The 24,319-nt window shown below is 40.1% G+C and overlaps 1 protein-coding gene across 6 annotated transcripts in view; it reads left to right on the top strand.

The window, feature by feature from the left end:
- Positions 1–2,452: 2,452 nt before the first annotated feature.
- magi2a (membrane associated guanylate kinase, WW and PDZ domain containing 2a) overlaps positions 2,453–24,319 on the top strand; it is a 244,186-nt gene continuing 222,319 nt past the window's right edge. For 5 of the 6 annotated variants that reach the window (XM_028571367.1, XM_028571366.1, XM_028571364.1 and 2 more), the window contains exons 1-2: positions 2,453–2,538; positions 2,848–3,404. In XM_028571367.1, the coding sequence (XP_028427168.1) occupies positions 3,104–3,404 (301 nt within the window). In that variant the 5' untranslated portion in view covers positions 2,453–2,538; positions 2,848–3,103. Of the gene's footprint in view, positions 2,569–2,847; positions 3,405–24,319 lie in introns of all 6 variants that reach the window. The other variant, XM_028571365.1, reaches the window with a different exon arrangement.

Below are 24,319 nucleotides of genomic sequence, written 5' to 3'. Positions count from 1 at the left end.
CTGCCCTTGTTAAAATACTCCCGTTCTCTTTCACTTTCTTTCTCTTTTTTAATTTTCGCTCCGAGTCCGCTGTGCTCCCACCTCTGGAATGCAGAGGCCCTTCACCAAATCCCGCGGAGGAGAAAATGATGCATTGTCTGTCTGTCTGTCGCTTTTTTGTCACCACGACTCAACAGCGAAATTGTTTTGAGGAGAAATTACAACTCTGTCTTTTTGATATCTGCTCTTTCTCCCTTTGTTTGGAGGCGTGTAAAAAGTCTGCCACAAGCAGGGCCATAATAATAATAATCCATCCATCCATCTTCGTCTGCTTATCCGGTGTTGGGTCGCGGGGGGAGCAGCTCCAGCAGGGGACCCCAAACTTCCCTTTCCCGAGCCACATTAACCAGCTCTGACTGGGGGATCCCGAGGCGTTCCCAGGCCAGGTTGGAGATATATAATTAATAATTATAATAATGTATACTTTATTAATACCACAAGGGGTATATTCCAATGTTTCAGTGTTTTCACTCTGTTATTACACACGTCTGAATTACACACATGCTCAGTACCTATACATGCACTAATAGAGAGATGTCAGAGTGAGGGAGCTGCCCATGGAAAGGCACCCCGAGCAGTTGCGGCTTTGGTTTAGTGCCTTGCTCAAGGGAACCTTGGCAGTGCCCAGGAGGTGAACTGGCATCTCTCCATGATTCCATTATTTTTGCGCTGAATATACTTAAAGAAATGCATATTCACTTTGTTGCTGAGAACCAGATGGTCTGTAGGCAATATGAAGTTATGGGGTTTTATTTATTTATTTATTTATATATTTATATATTTAAATTGTTTAATCTGTAAACCACAAATTGTTGTTTTTACAGTTTGGGTTTTGTATGCTAGCTGTTTCCCCCTGTTAGCTATGCTAAGCTAAGCTAACCATCTCCTGCCTCCAGCTTCATATTTAGCGTATGAGAGTGTTATCAGCTTTCCCATCGGAAGGAAATAAATAATACAATATTTCCCAAAATGTGAAACTATTTCTTTTAAATTTGACTTCTTTTGGATAAAAAAAAACTCATAAGAGACCACAGTAGGGATATTGGTGCCTTTACATGATACCTTACTTAGGGAAATATTAGGATGTTTTAACCCCTTTTTTTTAAATCAACAAAATATATGCTAAATATAAACCTTTGCCTGAATAAAGTATAATTTAAACTTAGAAAAGTTTTCTAGTTTAAATAAGGAAATATCTGATCAAAGAATAAATAAAGAAACCTAAGAAACGGACGATTAGATCGATAGGCAACACTGTAATGCACCCAGTATCCCTCCAGCACATGTTCATATCTGGCTGTGTGGAGTTGGCTTTGAAACATCACACTATTATGAAAAATTCTCATAGTTTGACTCTGTTTACACAAACTTTGACATTTTCTAAAACCCCTTTTGAACAAGTTAGAAAAAATGATACTTGATCCTGATGACTCTTCGTGTAGGAAACAAGTTATCTCAAGTCATTATTGGAATTTTCGTGGAAAAACACAATGTTGAGGCTCAAAAAGGATTAACATGCCACGACAGATAACTCCGCAACGTAGCTATTATATATGTATATCCATAAAATTATGGAAGTAAAGCGGCAAACTATCATTACTGAATGTGAGCTCAGTAACCGAGTAAAAAGAAATGTTAGGAGAGGCTTCACAAAGCAGATTGGAAGTTATAAAGATTTCAACTCTGTGAAGGTAAATACCCACAACACACATCTGTTTGAAGATGGATTATATTCAGTTAGTTCTCCGTTTGTTTCACATCCCTTTGCTCTAGTTTGAGATAAAAACAAGGGGATTTTTCTCTTTCGAGCCATTTCTTTTGGCGAATGACAAAACTAGTACAGCGAACTGACTGTGTATCACAAATGCTGTTAAAGGTAACAAAATATGCTTCTGAATCTAAATATTAATGAGAAGAAGCTGAGAAAGACTTGCTGCCCTTGAAAGAGTTTCATAAAATACAAACGCTTCGTTTACCAAAAACCTTGATGGTGTTTCAAGGAAATAAAAATCCTTTTCTGTGAAATTCACCTGAAAAAAATAATGAAAATGTATTTGAAAGACTTCTGTAGGAACAAAGTATTTGAATTAGGTGACCTTTGTGGGCCCTTGTCCAACCAGAAATAGACTGTAATTGACGCAGTTCCACTTTCGAGGGGAAAGGAATGACAATGCGGCTGGAAAAAAGCAAGTTAGTTGATCTAACTTTCTGAAGCTTACAATCTGCAGCATCTTAAGTGTCTGTAAGCAAATGTCAAAAAGAAGAGACATATTTGTGGTATGAAAAGAAAAACGTATTATTGCTACTCTGCTGCCATGCCAGTGGAAATACTGTTTCTCTCTCTCTCTCTCTCTCTCTCTCTCTCTCTCTCTCTCTCTCTCTCTCTCTCTCTTTTCCTTTTTTTACCATGGAAAGCTGGATTTGGGAAAAGCCTTCCCTCCTCCTCCAGCCTTCACATCCGGGTCAGTTGGGTTGGTTGGAGCTGGATGCTGCCTTCAGGTGCCTTCGAAACTTCGAAGTTTGGAAGTTGTAAACACATTTCCTTCATGTATTTTAATAAATGTGCCGCTTAAGATTGTTACTTTTTAGAAATGAACTTACACAGAACAATGCGTGGCTTGTGTAGAGATTTTATGGATAAATGCTCAAACAAAGTTGGCGTTTTATTACAAAAGAATTATGTTAAATTGTTATTTAACATAATATGTATTTATTATTTATTTATTGAGTGGCTTTCATGCAATTATTAGTTTTCAGCTAAAGGTATCACATAGATTATCCTAAATTCTGTTTTTAATTCTTCGCTAGGTCGTTTTTGAACACCGAACTGTCAATACCGATTTCTGAGACATCGCATGAAGGCATCACAAGTTGAGCAGCTCCCAGTTAATGCAAAGGCAGACTGATGATCCAGCTGCTGTGAGTGTGTGCGCTGACATGGATACAATTGGCTTTTACTGTTGAAACTGGACACATTACAGTGGTACGTTAACAGTGGAGGACTTCGAAGAGCGGTAAAACTTCTTCCACGGCCGCACTCATGTGATTTCCCCTTGTTTGAGCCATGTCCAAGAGCCTGAGGAAGAGGAAGAACCACTGGACTAACAAAGTCCACGAGAGTGTCCTTTGCAGAAATGAGGAGGGGGAGCTGGGACTGGAGTTGAAGGGCGGCGCAGAGAATGGACTGTTCCCGGTTATCGGCGAGCTTCTCCCGGGCAGAGCGGTCTGCCACAGCGGCAAACTCTGCCAGGATGAACTCCTCCTGGAAGTCAATGATACCCCAGTGGCTGGACTCACCACCAGGGACGTCCACGCTGTGGTCAAACACAGCAAAGACCCCGTCCGAGTCAAGTGTGTCAAACAAGGTGAGCTTTTTTCAAGCTTTCACACTAACTTTCCTGCATTTCGTAACGATGTTTTCCCCCCCGGACATAAAAAAAAAAAGAAAAGAACAGACGTTAGATTTTTGACACGCTTTTGTGTTTTGACAGAAGTGCTATTGTCTCCTAAAACGGATAGCCTCCCCTACGCTCGATGCTATATAAACAAACCATGTTGAGAAAATTAACTTTTTGTAGTGTTTTTGTTTTGTTGTTGTTGCAAGTCTTCTGGACTCAGACATTAATATTCTCTACAAAGTCGTTGTAAAAAAGGTGTTTTAGACGTATTTTGGTAAAGGTCTTGTTGCTATGTGGTGTAGCTTTTTAAGGGGGTGTGTTACATTTGTGGCAGTCAGAAAATGCACACGCCAGTCTTGCACACAATTCAAGTGCGCAAGTATGGTTTCATCTTTGTACACTAACAACAACAACTATGTAATACCCTTTTGATGCTGTACTGTAATATTTCTAAAAGTCACGCAGCCACCATAGGTCACATTGCTGAGTATCCAATAGCCTAGGTATAATACCACTGCATTGGATTAGGTTAGATATTGGATATGATTATATTGGATTGCACTTTATCAGACTCCATTGAAATGGTCCCAAACCAAGCCTGCTTCACATGCGCACAACAATAATGTTACAAGCAAACCTCTCCTGTATGGCCATATTCACATATACCACATCATTATATATCACATATTTTAGAATTGATGTGTATAGAGCTGAAACAGTTAGTCAAGTTAATCTGCAGTAATTTTGGAATTTTATTTATGAATCATTGATGAAATTTTTAAAGCAACAATGCCAAGAATTCTTTAGTTCCGCTTCTCCAATGTGAAAATTCGCTGATTTTCTTCATCTTCTATGATAGTAAACTGAATATTTTCGGGTTGGGAGTGTTGATCAGCCAAAACAAAAAGTTTGAAAAGTCAACTTGAGTTCTGGAAAATTGTAATGGACACTTTTGACTATTTTCTGACATTGCTATGATCAAACAATTAATCAAGAAAATAATTGACAATGAAAATAAGTGTTAGTTGCGGCCCTAGATGTATGTAATGACTGCAATGCTGTATGTGGGAGTCTTTTTTTTCTTGAAGGAGAGAAAATTGCTCTATATTTTTTTAACCTTTGAATAACATATGCTTTTTTTTTGCAAAGCAGACATTTTAGTATGCAATATTTATTATCCAATTTGTGGTACATTAAGTGGACTAAATTGGATTTGGAGAGCATATTGTATAAGTGTTAGAACAATTTCCCAAGTCCCTATTTCAGCAATATAGCGGTGTCATGAGAAATGAAAAACACCATAAAGTATGATAAGGTCAGAGATATTGAATGCCACAGACACAGTGGTAGTCCCTTCAGGAATACCTTTTTTTTTATTTCTTTTTATTTTATCTTCTCTCAAGCAAGTGCAGTGGATTGCTTAAGCGAGTGCTGTGGTTTCACTTTCAGACACATGAAGCCAAGAGTGTGCTGTCCAGACTCCATAGTTCTTGGAGACATTTCTAAATTGCAACACATGGCAGCTGCCAGAACACCCATGTTGACTCTCAAATAAAAAAAAAAAAAAAGAGCACAAGTCATTTAAATTTGCCTAACTCTCACCAACTACATCTAACGATGGTCAACTTTGTCCGCTGGCTGTGCAGCTCTTACGTCACGGACACACTTGTCTGGCCGTCTGTGTCTTTGATCCTTGCAGCTAATGACACTGGGTGTTATGCATTGTGAGCTGAGAGCAGGATCTGTGTTTTCATTTTTCATTTTGGGGTGAAAAAATCAGCAAAACCCCATAAGAGGCTTTGGATCAAAGTCTTAGCCTGCGTGTTTGTATGTGTGTGTGTGTGACGGCGTGGATGTGGTTGTGCGTTCAGCATCGCACCAGGGATTTATTCAAAAGGCAGCCAAGCCTATATCAAACTAATGGGCTACTTTTTTTTCCTCCATTAAATATTTATATCCTCCAGTGATTGCTAAAGTGATTGATATTCTCTTGTAGCTCTGCAGGCGTTTGCTCGATCGCTTGTTGACGGTGTCAAGTTGTTTTTAATATCAGGGTTGATATGTGTATTAGTAAACATGTGCGCAAGTAAATATGGGGGGAAAACACCCTTGCAGTGTCCTTACAGCAGGGTGTTCAATAACAGATAGTTTTCACTTCTCAGCAGCAGAGGCCCGTTAACTCCTACGATCTGTTTCAGTAGATTCCTTACTGAGTAGAGTCAAAGAGTACAGCACAGTATTATCACAATAAGCCAGGGCTGACCGATGATACACATGTGCTCTTGCTCTGTGGCTTTATGCCATTCTTATGATACTTTTAAAAAAAGTGTGTGTGCAATTAAAAATAATTTGTATTGGTTACTTGTAATGCTTTGCCTGCTCTAGAGCCACAGAGTGCTTCTAAAAAAAAATAATATTTCAAATGCTCAAAAATGTTCCACATGACATGGAAGCAGATACTGTAGTTGACCAGCAGATGTAGAGACACTCCTTTTGAGCTGGATGCCTGTAGCACAGCAGGGTGCCGTCATGTAGTGACGTGGACGGGGTCTGATCTCAGAATGTACCGTTTACAACAGAACACTGTAACCGGTCCTACAGGACTGCAAAAACATGGTTAACTCTGGGAATATTTGTAGGACGGAAATAATTATTGGATTAATAGATAAATTCATTGACACAAAGCTATTTAATCTTCATTTTTTACCAAAAAGTGCATTTTTACCCATTTTATAGAGACAATAATTTAATTGATTAATTAATCAATTAAATTGATTCATTGATAATGAAAATAAACCGTCCCCGTAGTTTGTCTCTTTTACATTTGCATGAAGACACTGAGGGCCAGATGTACTAACTTATAACTGACTGTCAAACTGGAAAATAAAAGAAAGTTCTGTGTTTGTTCATGTTTCACAAAGACTTTAACCTGAGCCAGACCGACAGCAAAGATAGAAATAATATCACATCCATACAGGGATAGTTGTATACTGCTGTTAAAACATAATAAAATATATGACTGGTATCGGATCGGTACTCTGTATCGGCCGATACGCAAGTTCAGGTATCGGAATCGGTATCGGGAAGCAAAAAATGGTATCGGGCCATCTCTAGTACAAACGCTTTTGCGCCCACTTCAGGCGTATTTGTTTCGCAACGTGCAAAAGCATGGCAAGGCATGTAGAGGCCGCACTGAGGTAAAAGCGCAGACTGCGGGAACTGAAAATGGCAAATTGTGCTTTTCCGTGTCATGCATATGCATTCACGGGAGGGTGAAGGGGGAGTTTCCAATAAAGAGATGGGAGGAGAAGCGTAAAGTGTGTCTAATTATGTATTCCGCGGTATGTACAAACACCGCCCGTGAAAGCGCGCCTCTATTTTGTGGTGAAAATTCTCTGCTTCTTAAAAGCAGGTGTAAACCAAGCACAAGCCGGTTTCCTTGCATGTGCCTCCTGGTGAAATGGCAGCAGTAATCCGAGCAAGACGAAGACATAGGCCAAGGAGACGAGCTGAAAAGATTTTTGCCACGAGGATCACGCTTTTTCAGTTGAGTGAACACAAAATCATTAAGCGTTAACAGATTAAGCAGTCATGCAATATTACAGTTACTGGAAGAAATGAAAGATGACATTGAATCTCCGACTCAGCGTTCACATTCCATTCCAGCAGTTGTTAAACTCCTCGTTACATTACAAATATTGGCATCAGGTTCATTGTCATTGTCATTGTGATAGTATCAGCAGTGGGAATATCGCAGTCTGCACTCAGCCGTATCACAGCACCAGTACTTAATGCTTTGCTACAGCGCACTAGTCAATACATACATTTCCCCACCACTAATGCTGAAATAACACGCATCAAGCAGGATTTCTTTGCCATCGGCCATTCAATTGTGGGCGGAAAAAGGCGGTGATAACCCGATGAACTGCAGGTTTGGTAAATACGACGTAAGCTGATGCATCACAGCGTGCGCTTTCTGCGGGTTGGCCGTGGCGCTGATAACGCTACTTTCGCAAATGTACGTACATCTGGCCGTGACTGATCCTTGTTTTATAATCCCAGCAATGATCCAGAGACAAAAGTGTGGTCAAAAAAGTTTAAATAGAACTTATAACTTCTTCCGCGTAAACTAATGCGAGTGACTATTGCTGAATACTGTCTGTAATGTTTTACACTAACCGCTTTATATACAGTGTTTGAAAGCATTAAAAGTAAAAAAAAAAAAAAAAAAAAAACTTTTTCTGTCTATTAAAACTTGTTTTATCGGCAGAGCTTTTTCTCTAGTGCTTGTGCTTAATGTTGTTTTCCCACTCAGTTTTACAGATGGTCGACCAATCACTTAGACTTAGATAAATACTGGTTATTGTTAGAACTGCTACAGCGTAGCAAGTGTATGCAGAACATTTTTATCATCCAGTATTGGGTGTACTTGAAAAACTGTTGCATTTCTAAGCACAAATATAATTAAAGGATACAAAAAGCATCCAGCAATAATGATAGGGTAGTACTCTTTTAAAGTCTTAGCATTATTTGTCACATCAACCGAAAAAAGTGTCCTTGAGTTTTAGTTAAAGGTTTTGGTCAAACTCGGCTGTAAACAAAACCTTAGCTCACAGTAAACGGCTGCTTGGTATCAATTTTACATAATTTATTTTTTACATAATTTTATTTTTTTTGAGCCATTTTACATAAACAAACTGCCAGCAATTAAAGTTCAAACCGTCTCATGTGTTGGGTTACAGCTCCTTTAGCCTCCAGTCAATGAACAGAGTCACTTGAGATACTTTATTGATCCCCAGATTTTTTTACACTCTGTTTGATATATACAGTATAACTCATGGGAGGTGGTGGACTGGCACCTCTCCAGCTACCAGTCCACAGTCCGTATGGGGACTTGAACCCGCGACCCTCCGGTTCCCAAGACAAGTCTCTACAGACTGAGCAACCGCTGCCGCGTTTTGCAGCGGCTCGCTGCTTCACTAATGTCCCGACTGTAAATCTGCTGTTCCTTTTCTCTTAGGATATCTTGTCTGAAGTGCAGACTTCCATTACTATTTTCTCTGTAATTAAAAAAAGAGCCAGTTCTTGATTCCCCTTCTTTCTGTTCTAGTGATCGTGAATCATGTTTATGCATTTAATCACTTATTGCCTACTGTAATATGACTTTGAATTTTTTTACAGCGTCTGAACTCCTAGGGCCCAAACCCACACTCGCACATATTAAGTGTTTTATTAGTCTCCGAGGTGAGGGTTAGATTAGATTGCCACCAGCAATCAGGCCTGCCCTGTAGGACGTAATTAAGATCCCCACAAAACACTTATGGGTATATAAGAGAACACAGGGCACAATTACTTTCCATGAGACACAGTGAATTCTCATTAAAGTGCTCATATTATGCTCATTTTCAAGTTCATAATTGTATTTAGAGGTTATATCAGAATAGGTTTACATGGTTTAATTTTCAAAAAACACCACATTTTTGTTGTTTGTTGCTCATTGCTGCAGCTCCTCTTTTCACCCTGTGTGTTGAGCTCTCTGTTTTAGCTACAGAGTGAGGCATCGCTCTTCTGTTCCATCTTTGTTGGGAGTCGCACATGCTCAGTACCTAGGTAAGGACTACTAGCCAGTCAGAAGCAGAGTATGAGGGCGTGCCACGCTAGCAGCTAGGCGAGCATGATAACTACGTGTTTATAAAGTGACGCACGTTTGTCACGGAAGTAAAGGCCGGACTACAATAGAGCTGTTTGGAGCTTTCTGTTGGAGATGGTAACTCCCTTTAGGGTGGACTTTGGGCTTTTTCACTTTGTAAACCTATTATGCATGCACAAAAAAGATATACAACACAATAAAGGAAAGGGAAAAAGCCAAAAAGCATAATATGAGCACTTTAAAGTAAAGCCAGACCTATACACCCTTCTACCATGTTATGAGTGTTGGCGTTGCATAGTTTGTCCACCAAATGGCGCTCAACAACGTCCCTGTTGGCAACACTCGTGTTTTACCCTTTAAGTTTCATATCTTAAGTTTTGTATTTTTATACATTTTATTTATCAGAACTTTAATATATTTTGATGTCCCTCTGTTCTGTTGTGACAATAAAACAAATTATATTATTTTAAATTATTATATTATTTTAGTGAGGACTCATAAATAACTACAAATAACTAATGTTAGGGAAATCGGTTTATGTCTTGTTACGTGTTTCTGGATTTAAAAAAAAATGTATATTGGCCGATATATATAGGAATATCGGATTTTTAAATAACCAAATATTTGTATCAATATTGGCCTTAAAAATCCTTTATTGGTCAGGCTCTACTTTTAAAGCAAGACATTATGCATAATGTAAGGGTGCCATTATTGACCTTTTTTAAAGTGTTCACTGCATGAGTGGCAGCGGCCCGGTGAAAGGCATTGATTGACTTGATAATGTGTTGGAGGTGTGACGCTGCTTCTCACAAATTGCAGTAAGAGTATTTTGCCTGCAGCTCATCTAACCAGCACATTGCAGTTGTTGTTTTTTTCTTGCACGATTCCTCCTTGCAATATATAAAACTGATCCACCGAAAACTCCCCAACTAAGTTTAAAGTGATGCTATTTTCCGCGTCACTAAAAATACAATGCATTTGGCACTAACTTCGGTGAAAAATAAAAAATAAATTCTCCATGTGATTCACGTATGAAAAGCTTTTAATGTGAAACAAGTGCAGCAGGAAGTTATCGTTTTAAATGAACAGTATCTTTGTATAGCAAATGCAGTCCCCATATGGCTCTAGGAGAGCATTCTGATTGGTGAAAATTGACTAATTACCTTTCAACCAAAATGCTCAGCGATTAACTTGGCACTTCATTAAGATCGACGGTTTGTCCACATTTGAGGGGTTGGGGACCCCTGCACTGTGGTAACCCCTTTGAGCGCTGCCATGTGTTTACGCTGCACAAAATCGAAGCTCAAGAACAAGGGATTAATCAATCCTTATCTGCCGCTTTGTGGATATTTTTTAATCCTCCAGGTACACACAAAGCATGCAGGCAAGTATGTGAACAATGTCACTTGCATCGCAGCTGCCTGCGAAATGGTAAAAAGCAAGTAAATCACAAGCGTTCCAAATCCATTCTCTCTTCACTCAGTCTTACCGTAGATAATCTGCATGAAGAGTAAACATTGAAACAGTCGCTTTCTCCTTAATTCATGAATATTGCTGCCAAAGCATCAAGACAAATTAGCTTTATATCATATAGCCTGCTGCGTTCCCTTCATTACACACGCACGCACGCACGCACACACACACACTCAACACACACTCAACACACACTAAAATGCCCCAGTTCAGCTTCCTATTTCAGCTCCAGTGAAGGATTAATGCAGCCAGCTATGGAGGCTGTCACTGCATCTTTCACTGCCACTACAGTGAAAAGCTCTTACAATGGCTCTACTCTAGTGTGGCTGCGAACTGTATGCTGATTGAGCCTCGCTGAGTGGTGTTGGATACAGGTGAGGGTAGACATTTCCAGGTCAGCCGAAGGCAATCAGTGTTCTTTCTAGTGCCCATGTAGCGTTAGCTGGTGTTGGGGAAAGTCATTACAGCAACCTGAGCACGGGGAGCTTTAGCAAGGCGACAATGGCAGTATGGATGGCTGTGACAGTTTGTCTGTTGGTCCCCTTCTTTCGTCCAGTCAAGTATTGGATGGATTGCTTTGAAATTGATAGTTGTAAATTGGATCCTAATTCAATAACCTACACTCAGAAATAATTTTCAGGTATTTCTTGGCTTAGGTTGAGTGGAATTTATAATTTATAATAATATAAGCTACAAATCTACAACAGGATCTACTATAGTTACATTAATCCCCAAAAAGTAACTATTGTAATCTTACAGTTGTGTAAATTTACAGTAAGAGTTCACCAAAGCCGACCAGTGTCAGCTCCGTGTTGTAAGGCCACATTGGATAAGTGGCCTATTCAGATGGCTCAGACTTGATGTGCAATAGGACATGTTAAAATACCAATGAGTTCAACATGATGATGTTAATAGATTGTGTACTCTTATGACCTGTATTTCATTTTTGCGTGGGTCTTCCTATGCGTGACACGTTACGCACCATCCGGTGGATCTCGGCAGACCAGACGGCTGCTCTGCTCCACTGGGAACCCCGTGCACTCGCTACAGCTTATTCTGTCCAGCTCCGTACAACAAGCGTTTGAACATTGTTCCAAATTAGTTGTCACATAGTTTGAAAGAGACTGAATAAGTAAAAAGAAGTAATCACCTTAATATTTTCACTGGCCTCCATCCAACGTGACACACCAGGAAACCCCCCAGAAAGTACTCGTTTAACTATTACTCAAATACTCGTCTACTGGCAATGGGAAAGGAGTCTATCTCCTATTTTAGTGGGTTTTCCAAAGTCAAAAAATCCTGCGTACTGTATACGCACTAATTTTGGTGGTACATACTAGCAATTGCTTGGCTCTTGCTCTCATGCGAAAATAAAGCCTAAATCTATATTGAAATCTAATAAAAGAGCTGTGATTCTACCTCTTATTTTTTGCTTATATTATTCAGAATTTTCTATCCAGCACCTGTCTATTTTGTGTCTTTGCCCTTTCAAAAAGATTTCTATGCAGTCTGTGACTATACCAACACAATAATTTGATTTGAGCAAATAACGTGACCCCACAAAATGCTTATTAAAGGAGATTGTCCTCCCTCTTGTAGCCTTGTTTTTGATTAAAAGATGTATTTATACATACACGTCAATGTTTCCACTTGTAGCTAAACCAAGGAATACTTTACACGATACCAGCCTTTGCATAATGGTGTCTCAGGTCACCCTATACTACTCATGCGGTGAGTGAGTCAGTGTTTGTGAACTGCATGCTGTATGGAAGCTCTGTGTTTGAGCAAATATGTAGGATAAAGTAATTTGTACACCATCAGCTAGTGTCAGCTGAAACTGAGGTCAGCCCTATTTCCAAAGATAAAATTGTTTTGCAGGACAGAAATCCTCACCATAAAAATCCATACAACAAGGAAACAATTCAAAAAACAGCATTGCACTAGCTATCCAGTACAGCTCAAGGGAAAACCAGTATGTTATGATACTTTCAAGTCAATGGTGTGTGCCCAAGTAATGGGTCTGTTGGGAGTTTAAAAGATGGGACGGGGCGATCCCTGAGAAGTTGTTGAGTCAGACACACACTATTGCGTGGTCCAGTAATGATTCTGCATTACAGTCAGACTCATCTGTCTTCTTGTCACGGTCCCATTGAGAGTGTTAAATTGCACCAGCAAGTGTAACACAGAAAGTGTGATACACATACAGACTCACACACACACACACGCATTAAGATATTGTGTGTGTGTGTGTGTGCGTGTGTGCGTGTATATGTATGTGTGTTTCTCATTGTGTCTCTAGGGCCTTAGCACCACTTACCACATGCTGTCCAATCATGCTTGACAGAAGTTTGGTGGAGATATCCTGTTGTCGTTGCCTCTGTTACACTGTCTTGACTGCCAGGCTCACCTCTGGGGACAGGTACATGATAAGAAACACACACAAGCTCAGCCACACACACGTATATAAACTGTCTTCTCCTCCTTGTCAACAGCAGCCATCTGTTGTGGCAAGTGGAAGTATTCCAAGGACTGAGCAACAGCAAGGCTGCAAACTTTTGTGTGTGTGCAATACACGTGTGGTAGTGGGCATGTGTACATGTGAAAACCAGTGTTGTAGTGTGTATTTGTGCCTCTGTGGCATTGAATTAACATTAACTGAATAGTATCAAGGAATCAGTGAAGCCGTCTCTTTAGTGAAAGTAAAGCGTTATTTTTCTCTTTAAGGAAGGCTGAAAGAAATCTTTATGACCTCCATTATCTAAGGTCTATAAATGAATGGTGTCTGGAGCATGAAGAGACTGAGAATAGAAAGCCTTTTCATTACAATGGATTATACTGTAGATGAATGAGAGACGGTGTGTACAAATAGTATCTGTTTCGGTGTCTGTTTCTGTTGTCCCACAGAGCGGCTACTTCTGAGTAAAGAAGTTGTCACCTGGTTTGGTCCTTATTACAAAACTTGTACTTCTCGCATTGCCAGACACTCCTCCACAGTGCTGCGGAGGAGGGTCTGACAAGTCCACACATCATTACGTGGTGGGAAAGAAATGTGCTCTGGTCTTTAAGCCAATCACAATCGTCTTGCTTAGCGCTGCATGCAGCAACGGCGCCTCTGCAAAATAGCCTCGGGATGGAACTTGTTTTGGTGGAACGTGTACGTTCATAGGTTGTTTTAGTCGTGCAACAGAAAACTCAGATTGAACAGATAGTCTAGCTAGCTGTCTGGATTTACCCTGCAGAGATCTGAGGAGCAGTTAACCATAGTCCTCCATAAATCAACCAGAGTTTAGAATTCCAACACAAAGAAAGCTAGAGGTAACGGACATCTGGCCGAAAAGGGCATACGGCGAAATTTCCGGCGGCCGCAGAACAATCCCGGAAGTGGAAGGTTGTGGATATAGACTACAACATGTGTAACCTTAACTGTCTTTAGTGCACTGTGTTGTAAGAACTGCTTTTCCACAGCTTCTCCTCACAGCATACAGGATTTTAATGCAAGGCCACTTACAGCTTGATTTAAGATTTTAGCGAGCAATTATTTTCATTATCAATTGATATATAATTTGTCTTACCAATAAGATAATACTTTTGTTCAAAAGGAAACCTAAAGATTAGATCAAATGGCCATTGCCTTCGGAATATTAATTTAGCCTGATCAGCAGTAAAAAAAAGAAAAGGAAAAAGGAGCAAATCCTCATATTGGAGAAGATGTAACCAGTAAATGTTTAAAGCTGAGACCATAGTCTGTTAAATAATTATTGAATTAATAGAAATGGCAACAATTTTGATAATCCATTTATCAGTTACGTAATTTATCAAACAACAAAACCGAGAGTCTACAGCCAGAGATGCGGCTCCTTGAGACTGTACAGTTTTGCTTTGAGCTAAATGCTAACATCGGCATGCTAACATGCTACAAATAACAATGCTAACATGCTAATGTTTACCATGTACACCATTTTAGTTTAGCCTTTTTAGCATGCTATCATTTTCTAATTGGCACTAAGCCCAAAGTGCAGCTGAAGCTAATTGGAATGTCTTTAGATTTGCAGATATTTGGTTATTTTGGTTATAAGGAGTGGACAAATTAAGGTTATGACATGAAAATCAGAGGATCACAAAGTCATTAGGATTCATTTTCTTTTGGAGACCATGAATGTCCATACTGTATTTCAAGGCAATCCATCCAATAGCTTTTCAGATATTTCAGTCTGGACAGTCTGACATCTGTAGAGCCATGGCACTAGCATGGCACGAGCCATGGCACTAGCATTTCTAATATGCTAGTATATGAAACCTCTACCGAACTTAGACATGGATCTGCTAATATTCAATTTAATCGTATCTAAGATAGATAGAATTTATTTGTCCATTTGTTAGTTTGTCATGCAAGGAAGAGAGCGTTTGATACTTGGCACAGACTGAGTCTGATCGTCTTATTTTTTTGGCAGGCAGTTGGACTACTCTTTCAAATGTGTCACACACTCCGAGCCTTTATTCTAAATCTCAATCTTTACACATTTGCTCTTCGCGTCTTGACTGAAATGACACATTTACAACTACAAACGAGTGTTGCAGGTCGCGTCAAGGATGACAGTGTGAAAGATTAATATACTGCTGTGATTGCCATGGTAATACTCCCCACCTTGTTCCAAATCCAAGCAAACAAATGGAGGAAATAGTCACACCTAAAGTCAGAGGATCACAAAGTCATTAGTATTCAGGTTTTTTTTTGGAGACCATGAATGTCTGCTCTGTATTTTATGGCAATCCATCCAATAGCTTATCAGATATTTCAGTCTGGACTAAGGTGGTGGACCGACTGAGCGACCATCGATTACACATGTAGAACCACGGCACTAGCATTGCTAATAATTGGTAGAAATGTTGAATTTTTTACATGAAGAGATATTTTGCTGATTTAGCACGGTTCTCCAAGCAGCCGAGGTCTGCTGAAATCCGCCTGGATGACGCGAAATGCGCCACAGAGGTCCACTGAGATCTGCGTTTGTGCGTGTCATCCGGGAAAATTTCAGCAGACATCGGCTGATCAAATCGCTGTGCGCTGCCGCCGCCACGTCATTCATCTCAACACGCTACTCACAAAAATGACACAGCGCTAGATTTAAAATTGGCAAAGTATTCCTTTTAATCTGGACAACGAATCAGTCACCAAACTAGTCCAGTTAAGTTCTGTTGTTCGACTTATCCGTTCATTGGCTAATTATTTCAGCACGAGGCAGATCTCGTGATTATAAACAGGTGTGATATTTTGTTATGTGAAAATCCCTCCAGATGGCCCAACATATTTCACTCACAATAACTTTGAATTAATTATTCAGGCATTTTTAATGCACCAAATGAAAGAGGATTAAAGTTCTCATTCGTGTTTACGAGGATGTTGAGTACCCTTGCATCAAACCCACCTACGCTCTGTCTGAACAGCAGCAATAGTCACACGCTGGCCGCAGTTACTGTTAGTACAAAGCAGGAGGATGTGTACCACCAGATGTGGTGGGAGAGAGCGTGTGCATAGCTTAATGATTGATGGATGATTTTGGCAATCCAACAATTACAATTTTCAGAAGTTGCAGTGTGAGGTTGTGAACTATAATGAATAAAAGACAAAGCCTGTGAAAGACTCCGTTTACCAGCTTGCTGTTTTTTTTTGTCGCTGACATTGACACCTAAGCTGTCATTGTGTATTGTATTGTTTTTTGAGCACTTGATAGTGAATGATTTATCTACCGCCTACTGTGTATGTCTACACAGTTTTACATTAAGTGACACCAGGGATGTGTCATTTTCCTTACAGGAATGCTCATTTGTCGCAAAACGTCAACTCTCAATGACACCTCTATTGTCCCAAAGATAAGATGATTCTTCCCAGCGTTGCAACAAATCAATGTTGTCATCTTTAGTCGAGCTGTATTTATCTTGCACGTAGAGCGGTCTTGTTTTTGCACCTCCTTTAGGCCCCTTCTTTATCAAAACCCAATCAAAGTCACAAAGAGGAATACTGCGGACTCAGCAGTCCTGTAGGCAGATGATGAAGCCAGAGCAAACATCAGTGTTGGAGCTGTGATGAATCACTAAGTGGCTATGGATTGCTGTTGTGCAACCTGCAACATTTGTTAGGTGCACCCCCTCTGGATACCATAAGCTGAGTTTGTACAGGGAGATATTGTAAGATTTTGATGTTGGTGAAAGTTAATATTCCTACACCATCAAACTGCTAGTGGTATGACTATAAAGGAGATCTAAATGGAATATTTTGAAACAAAGACATTGGGGAGGGTGAAATTGGCTGACCAGCTTACAGAGAGATGGGAATATTAAGCAAACTCCTCAGCCCACACTAGTTGTTGCTGATTCACCAAAAAAGGGATAAATCAATACAGAGCGAATAAAGCCGCTGTGGTTGGTCTGTCCTTCTCTGCCCGTCTCTTGGCAAGGATCAAACAGTCTTGTCTTTTGTGTGTGTGTGTGTGTGTGTGTGTGTGTGTGTGTGTGTGTGTGTGTGTGTGTGTGTGTGTGTGTGTGTGTGTGTGTGTGTGTGTGTGTGTGTGTGTGTGTGTGTGTGTGTGTGTGTGTGTGTGTGTGTGTGTGTGTGTGTGTGTGTGTGTGTGTGTGTGTGTGTGTGTGTGTCTCCAGGTATTTGCATTTGGGTCCATCTTGGTGTGTTTTTTTAGTGGATTAGGGTTGGACCAAGATGGTTTGACAAAAGAAAAAGATTGACAAAAACTACTGTTTCCCCTGCTTCCCCATAGTTCAGAAGCAAGAACTATTATTTTTTTTTTAACAATATAAACTCACAGTAGCATTAGCATTTAACCCTTTGTTAAGCTAGCTGCTGTAATTAACATGAACTATGTGAGTTGGTTGAAAACTCTTGACTTTTTAATGTTGCCAGCTGATTCCCATGGAAATGAGAGACCCGCAAAAGGGCCTAAAATATGCATTTGATGGCTACATACATGATGTCATGCTAACTGGAATCAGGCTGAAGCCCAAGCAAGAAGTCAGCATCCTCACCAGTTGATGATCAATGTAGAAGATCATGGAAATAAAGAAGCAGCATTGTTCTTGTATTGCTGGGTAGAGCTACATAGTCTTTTGTATTATTTGTACCAGTATTATTAGAACAAATGAAAAAAGTACACAGAAACACACTATCAGCCTGATTTATTGATCTACCTGAAGTGTTGCAAGCGAGAATTGCAGTCCAGAACTGACAGAGCAGCACTTTGTGACAAGATAAAGATACCGCATTAAGACTGTAAATAAGTCATCGATTTACACCCGTTGCAGTATAGATCCTACAAGAAACGACGAGACACATTATTAGCATGTCTTTTAAATTAAGCCTGCCACGGTAAACAGTCTATGCACTAACAAGATTGATCTCATCTGTCTAACTCTGCTGTATTACTGAGTATTCATATGTCATGTTCATTTTTTTGGGGGGATTCCTGTCAAGTCCCATACTAGCCTTTAGCTTCCTTTTAGCAACCAGCCTCCACTCTTAGTTTTGCCTCCAGCGAGGTCACCTCCAGCTGCTTTAAGCCAGCTCACATCGTCAGGTTTTTACAAATGCAGCACCGTCTCTCTCTCTGTCTCTCTGTCTCTCTCTCGCTTTTCTTCCCCCCCTGTTCCCCATCTCCCTCCTTCCCATTCACACACTCATTTCATCCCGTTCTCCGCTGGGGAACTGAGAGCGGCACGTTCAAATAGGTTCGGGAGATGAAGAGACTGACGGCTCAGCTCAGCCTGTCTGTCCTTGCGCTCGCAGACATTATTCACGCCGACGTTAACTGCCAGCCACAGAGCGAGGGGCCTTCTGAAAGACCGCCTGGCCGTGAGACAGAGAGAAAGAAACCTGATGCTCAATAGATGCAGAGAAAGCATGGGAATGAGGAGGAAAGAAAGTTGACAGTGAGAGGTGAAGGCGTGGCTCTTTGCTTTTCAAACTATTCTGGTTTTAATTGGATTGATAATCAACCAGATGAAGGAAACCTCTTTGGGCATCAGGTGTTACTTCCTTTGACACAGATTTGGTTTTTGGTTTTCAGCTGTACATGATTTTAAGTCCTATTTTATTTAAATGAAGTTGATTCTAAAACAACAAAGGATACAGTAATAAGATTATCTGTTTGACAAACGAGGTATAGTTTTATGTGATGAAAAATAATTTTAAGAATCCATTGTTAAACAAATTGTTACTTTGGCTGGTTTCTGTCATTATTGCATCAAAATGATATAGTATAGCACACGTAGCTAAAGTACAACACATAAATGTATCACAAGAAGAAAATACAAAGCAGCGTTTACTTTCATTTAATACAACTTTCAAACTGACTGATTCTCAAAGGAATATAAGATGGATAAACCTAGTCAATTATGCATCTTAGAAACAACCGATTTGACATTCTCCATATGCCTTTCTGAGTTTATTGTTTCATTGCTGTTTTGATTATCTAGATATGTAACTGTAGACCTATATCAAAATTGGACAATAATATGATATACAGAACAAAACTGGGATCTTCAAATTTGATGAAGTCTGGATGGATGTCTGTCCCTGCTATGCCTTCAGAGCCACATTAATTATTATTTTTCATAATTTTCCATGCACTGTGACACAATCTACAGCTGACTAACTTGACTGTTTTCGCTTAGTGTACCTGAAGTATACGAAACCTCTACCAAACTTAGACAACAATCTGCAAATGTTTAATTTAATTGTATCTAAATTTGATGGAATTTATTTGTCCATTTGTTAGTTTGTCATGCAAGGAAGAGAGCGCTTTGATACTTGGCACAGACTGACTCAGATTGTCTTCTTTTTTTGGCAGGCAGTTGGACTCCTAATCTTTCAAATGTGTCACACACTCCGAGCCTTTATTCTAAATCTCAATCTTTACCCATTTGCTCTGCGTGCCTTGACTGAAATGACACATTTACGACTACAAACGAGTGTTGCAGGTCGCTGTCGCGTCAAGGATGACAATGTGAAAGATAAATATACTGCTGTGATTGCCATGGTAATACTCACGGCTTTTATCCCAATCCAAGTAAACAAAAGGAGGAAATAGAGGAGTTAAATCTATTGTCACTGACTCACCTTTTGATTGTAATGACAGCATCCGTGCCCAAGAGGCTACAGTGTGCAAACAGGTTTAATTGTGTGATCACTCCATTTAATGGCCCCTCTGTCTTTCTACTTATTTTATTGTCATGGTGTAAATGCACTGCGAGGTGTGACGTAGTGTCTTTTATCAACTGACCGCTTTCAAGAGACTAACCCAGCCACTTAGATAATGCTGCATTTGAGTGCAGGTGTGGGTGTTTGGATATCTCAGACTTCAAAGTCAGTCCAAGTGAATCAAAACCAGATCTAGCACTTAAACGAATAAGTAATTGATCACAATTGTAATTATCGATTAATCATCGAGCAAAAGTGCCAAAAATGCTGTGATCCCAGCTTCTTACATTTTCTTATTAAACTTTATAGTTCATTTATCAATCAACAGATTAGTCCATATCAAATATAATTAATGTTGGCTGCAGTTACTCAGATTAAGACATTTATTGTTTTTAAATAATAAGCAAATGTAATATCATTTTTAACACTAAGGAAAGATGGACTACTCTGAGTACTAAGCCTTGTACTACACAGTGATTGATAAAGTTGTGCAGTGCACTGCAGTTGTATCCTTTTACTTTTTTATTTTTTTTACAGTTTAGCTTAAAATAAGAATAAAGTTGGATGTTAAAATCAATCTTTTGTGTAAATTGGCCGTCTTGTTTGTCCTGCTGCCAGAATAAAATGCAGAAGAATCTTTGGGCTGTTGGCCATACCATAGTGTGGCCACTCTGTGTTCTAAATAACCCATGGCTCTTGGCTGTTATTTTCTCCCCTGTGCTTGGTTTCTTTAAACATTGATTTTATACTTCAGGAGCTTTGTGCACGGTGGAAATATGTTGTCCAAAATATGCCCTCTTTGACTTCATCCTCCCAGCGCAGTTGAGTCAGGCATTCTGAGCTTGGTGATTGTAGTAGAAAGCAAAACTTGGACTCGACTGTTGATTGAAAACTCATCCCGCTCTGGGCTACCGCTAGATCAGCGTTCCGTCCTAAAATGTATTGAATTTTAAAAACTCGTATCTCTACATTTCAAGCCAGGGAAGAGTGCATTTGCAGCCAGTGATGAAGCGAGTGGAGAATCTCCAGTAGAACACACACTCACACACCCCCCCCACAAGTTCTCATTGCCCCCAGGCAGCAGAGCCATGCTGTGCTGGTTTTGAACCACAGGGATGTACAAAAGGCACCAGGCAGCCGTCTGGCATCACATCGTGCTCATCTCTTCCATGGGTCTCTACAGAATTGCTGTTATTCACCACAAGGTATGCAGTAATTAGACTGAGGTCAAGGGAGTGTGTGGCCTCTCTCCCTCCTGACCCAATGCAACATCCTTTAAGAAGTGGGACGTAAAGTGTTGTCTGACTTCCTCCAACAATTAACAAAATCGCCCTGGTTTTACCCGCCCTTCATTCCTGCCCTGCTGTTTGCACTCTGCCTTCATTAATATCCCTTCCTCTAACTCCCTCACCCTGTTCTCTTTTCCTTCAGTGTAAAGGCAGCGGGGAAAAACAGACTTTAATGAAATGAGGAGAATGAAAAGATTTTTTTTAAAGGCGCAATCCTTTTGTACTCCCTCGCTCTCCGAGTTGAAGCTTACTCCTCTGGCATAAATATGGGATTTGTGCCTTTTTTAGTCTTTTCAGTAGAACTAGATTGAAAGGTCACAGTTTACAACTCTCCTGTTGCTCGTCTAGGATTAATTCTACCTAACGCTCACATTTATGCACACAGTTGAAAATTACTTTGTGCACTGACCACAGAAGTGTAGTGTAGTTCCTGCACTGAATAATTGCATTATCTCCGCTTCAGTTAATGAGCCTTTTGTTCCCTTTCTCAGTAGGCTCAATTTATTTTAGATTATTGTGTCACTTGGGTCAAACACTACTCTTTTTTACTAACTCAGTGGTGCTCCCCACTCTTTGCACAATACAAAGACCATGCTTTATTTGTAAAATGTTTTGGGTAAGCTTGAATTATCTAGGTTTCTGGTCCCTCAACAGTATATCAATATGTCCTGACCTTACAAATGGAAATGATAATACACCTAAACCATACAAGGCAATACCAGAATACAGCATGTTATATTGGAGCAGAGCTGTCTGACTTGATAGGCTTCTCTAAGCTCACGTTGTTCTGCATCTTGCTGCGTTTGCTTTCTCAAAGAGTAAAGTCTGACTGCTGTGGTGAAATGTAATGCCTCTCCCTTGTAACACTGGCTTCTCTAAGCTTGTTAAAATGTCCAGTAGCCTGTGGCTACAGTCCAGTGGCCCAGACCACTGCCTCTATTAGCTGCTCCGTCCATCCATGGACTGACAACTATATGAGCCTCCCCTGGTTCCTGTGGCAGACTGCATGGCTTTAGCCCGGTCCGGCCATGATTCTAGCCATTATGCTGAGTGATGGGTCTCTGTTATTCTAACTTGAAAGCACCCACTGTTATTCTGATTAGGCGTGGCAAATGAGGGCTACATTGCTAAACTTTCTTTCTATCGCTCCACTCACTTTTCTAGATCCACTCTCTCCGTTGCTCTCCTACATTCTCTCACGTCGCTTCCCTCTTCTCTTCCTGTGCCAGCGGGCATTGTGGGTGTTGTCATCCTGTCCTTGCAACCCCCAGACCTCATGCAGAGAGGAGTTGCATGGTGTTTTTCTGCATCTGTGACTGAATTGCCGCAGAAAACACCTTGGCGCCAAGTAAGTCCCAAATGGGAGTGCAGTGCCAGCCGCAGCTTTGCCACCCCTGAAAAGATGCTCGGCTGAAATGAAGCCCAGCCGCCCTAGCTGTGTGGACATAAAACAGAGTAGTTTTCACCTCTGCATAGGAAAGAATGGGTTCACAGGCACCTAGTCCTTGTAAGAGGGATGGGTTGGGAGAGAACTGTGATTATTATTATTATTTTTTTTTTTTTACCACTTGCTGCACCTACATGTATACTTGTGTCATTAAATAATCAATATAGTAGTCCAAACCACACTTTTACACTAGGATAAGTCCTTAAATACTGACTATCTGCCAATACTGGAATGTTTGACGGCTAACTCTGCGTTAAGAAAATATAGCAGTCGATACAGTTTTCATTTGATGTTTTTCCTATCTTCAGCTTCAGTATGAAAAAAGTACTGAAGTTCAAATACCACCAATAGCAGCACTTGTTGTCATATAATTAGTAGAGATGCACCGATTGACCGGCTGGTGACCGGTATTCGCCGATTTTCACGTGATCGGCCATGAGCAGCGACCGGCCGGTCAGTCTGAGATATGCCGATTTTATGCCTGTCATAAAATGGCTGTACATAAATAACATTGTAAAGGCTACCATACACAATGCATAGGAATTATATATAGGCTAGCAGATAATAACAATAAACCCACTATTAATTACATTATATTAATGCAGTGTAACTACTGTAGCATGTAAATAATGCACATAAAATACAAACGTGAGCAAGGGCGTTCAACAATCGCCATTATATCGAATCAACAGCCATGTGCAACCTAGCTAGCAGATGAAGAACACAAACAACGAAACCAGCAGCTAACAATCAACTGACAGCATAAGTTATATGACTAACAGTTCTCAAGGACGCACACACGCGATCTCCACTGGCTAGTTATTCTCCGGACAGCAACCGTCTCTTTTTCCTTTCTCTCACTTTTCCGCCAGGTGGTGTGAGGTGAAGCTCGTGTCCGTGCTATTCTCCGACATGCACTCTAACAATCACTGCTTATAGACGGCCTTTTGTACAACAATTGTATTGTATTGCCATTACCTGTTTTCCCTGTATTCATACACAAGTTTAGTTTGCTAAATATATCACACTTCTTTAGTTGGATATTGGATGTGAAAAGAAGGAAATGGTTCTTCCATAACATTACACTTTAGATGTGTGTGAATTTCCCACACCAGGAGCTATTTATGTAGTTCTATTTTATAGCGATCAATTATCTGTTCAAAAAATGTTCTATGTTGTATGCAAAATGTAAAATGTTCTATTAAAGAAAAGATAAAAAAATAAATATTTGTGTGTGTAAAGTGGTTAGAAAAAATGAAATCGGAATCGGCTAAAATCTTTATTGGCAGGTCAAACTCAATAAAAAAAATTGGCCTTAAAATTTTTTATCTGTACATCTCTAATAATTAGTTTTCTTGATGGCTAATTTTTGAAAGCTGTCTAACCCAAAGCAAAAATAACAAAGGATTGGGAAAGGATCAAGCTTTGGATCAGTCACAATCCCTGCACAATCCTGCTAATTGGCTTGTTGCATCCTTAATTCTGGGCCTGAAGTTTTTTAACAGTATAGGGCTACAATTCTGGATGAATGCCGGTAACATAATTGGGTCCCTGGGTTAAATAGGACCCTTGTTTACTGTGAAGTGGCCCCTAGCCTGCAGCAAGGGCCTTCAGAGGAGACTATAAATGTTAACGTATTAAATGGATCCTCAATGGCGCATTACTAAGCTGACAATCCACACACCAGAACTCTGGCTAATTGTATTTAGTATAATTCTCTGTTGCAATTGCTTGGAGCTCGGCATCATTTTACTATTGAAGAACTCCCTATTCAGCTTGGACACAATATTCTAGTGGAGGCCTTTGATGTGGTTCCAG

Source organism: Perca flavescens, chromosome 23, assembly GCF_004354835.1.
Source record: "Perca flavescens isolate YP-PL-M2 chromosome 23, PFLA_1.0, whole genome shotgun sequence".
NCBI classification, from domain to species: Eukaryota; Metazoa; Chordata; class Actinopteri; order Perciformes; family Percidae; genus Perca; species Perca flavescens.
The sequence above is the reverse complement of the archived record's forward strand: the minus strand, read 5'-3'. Positions and strand labels throughout refer to the sequence as shown.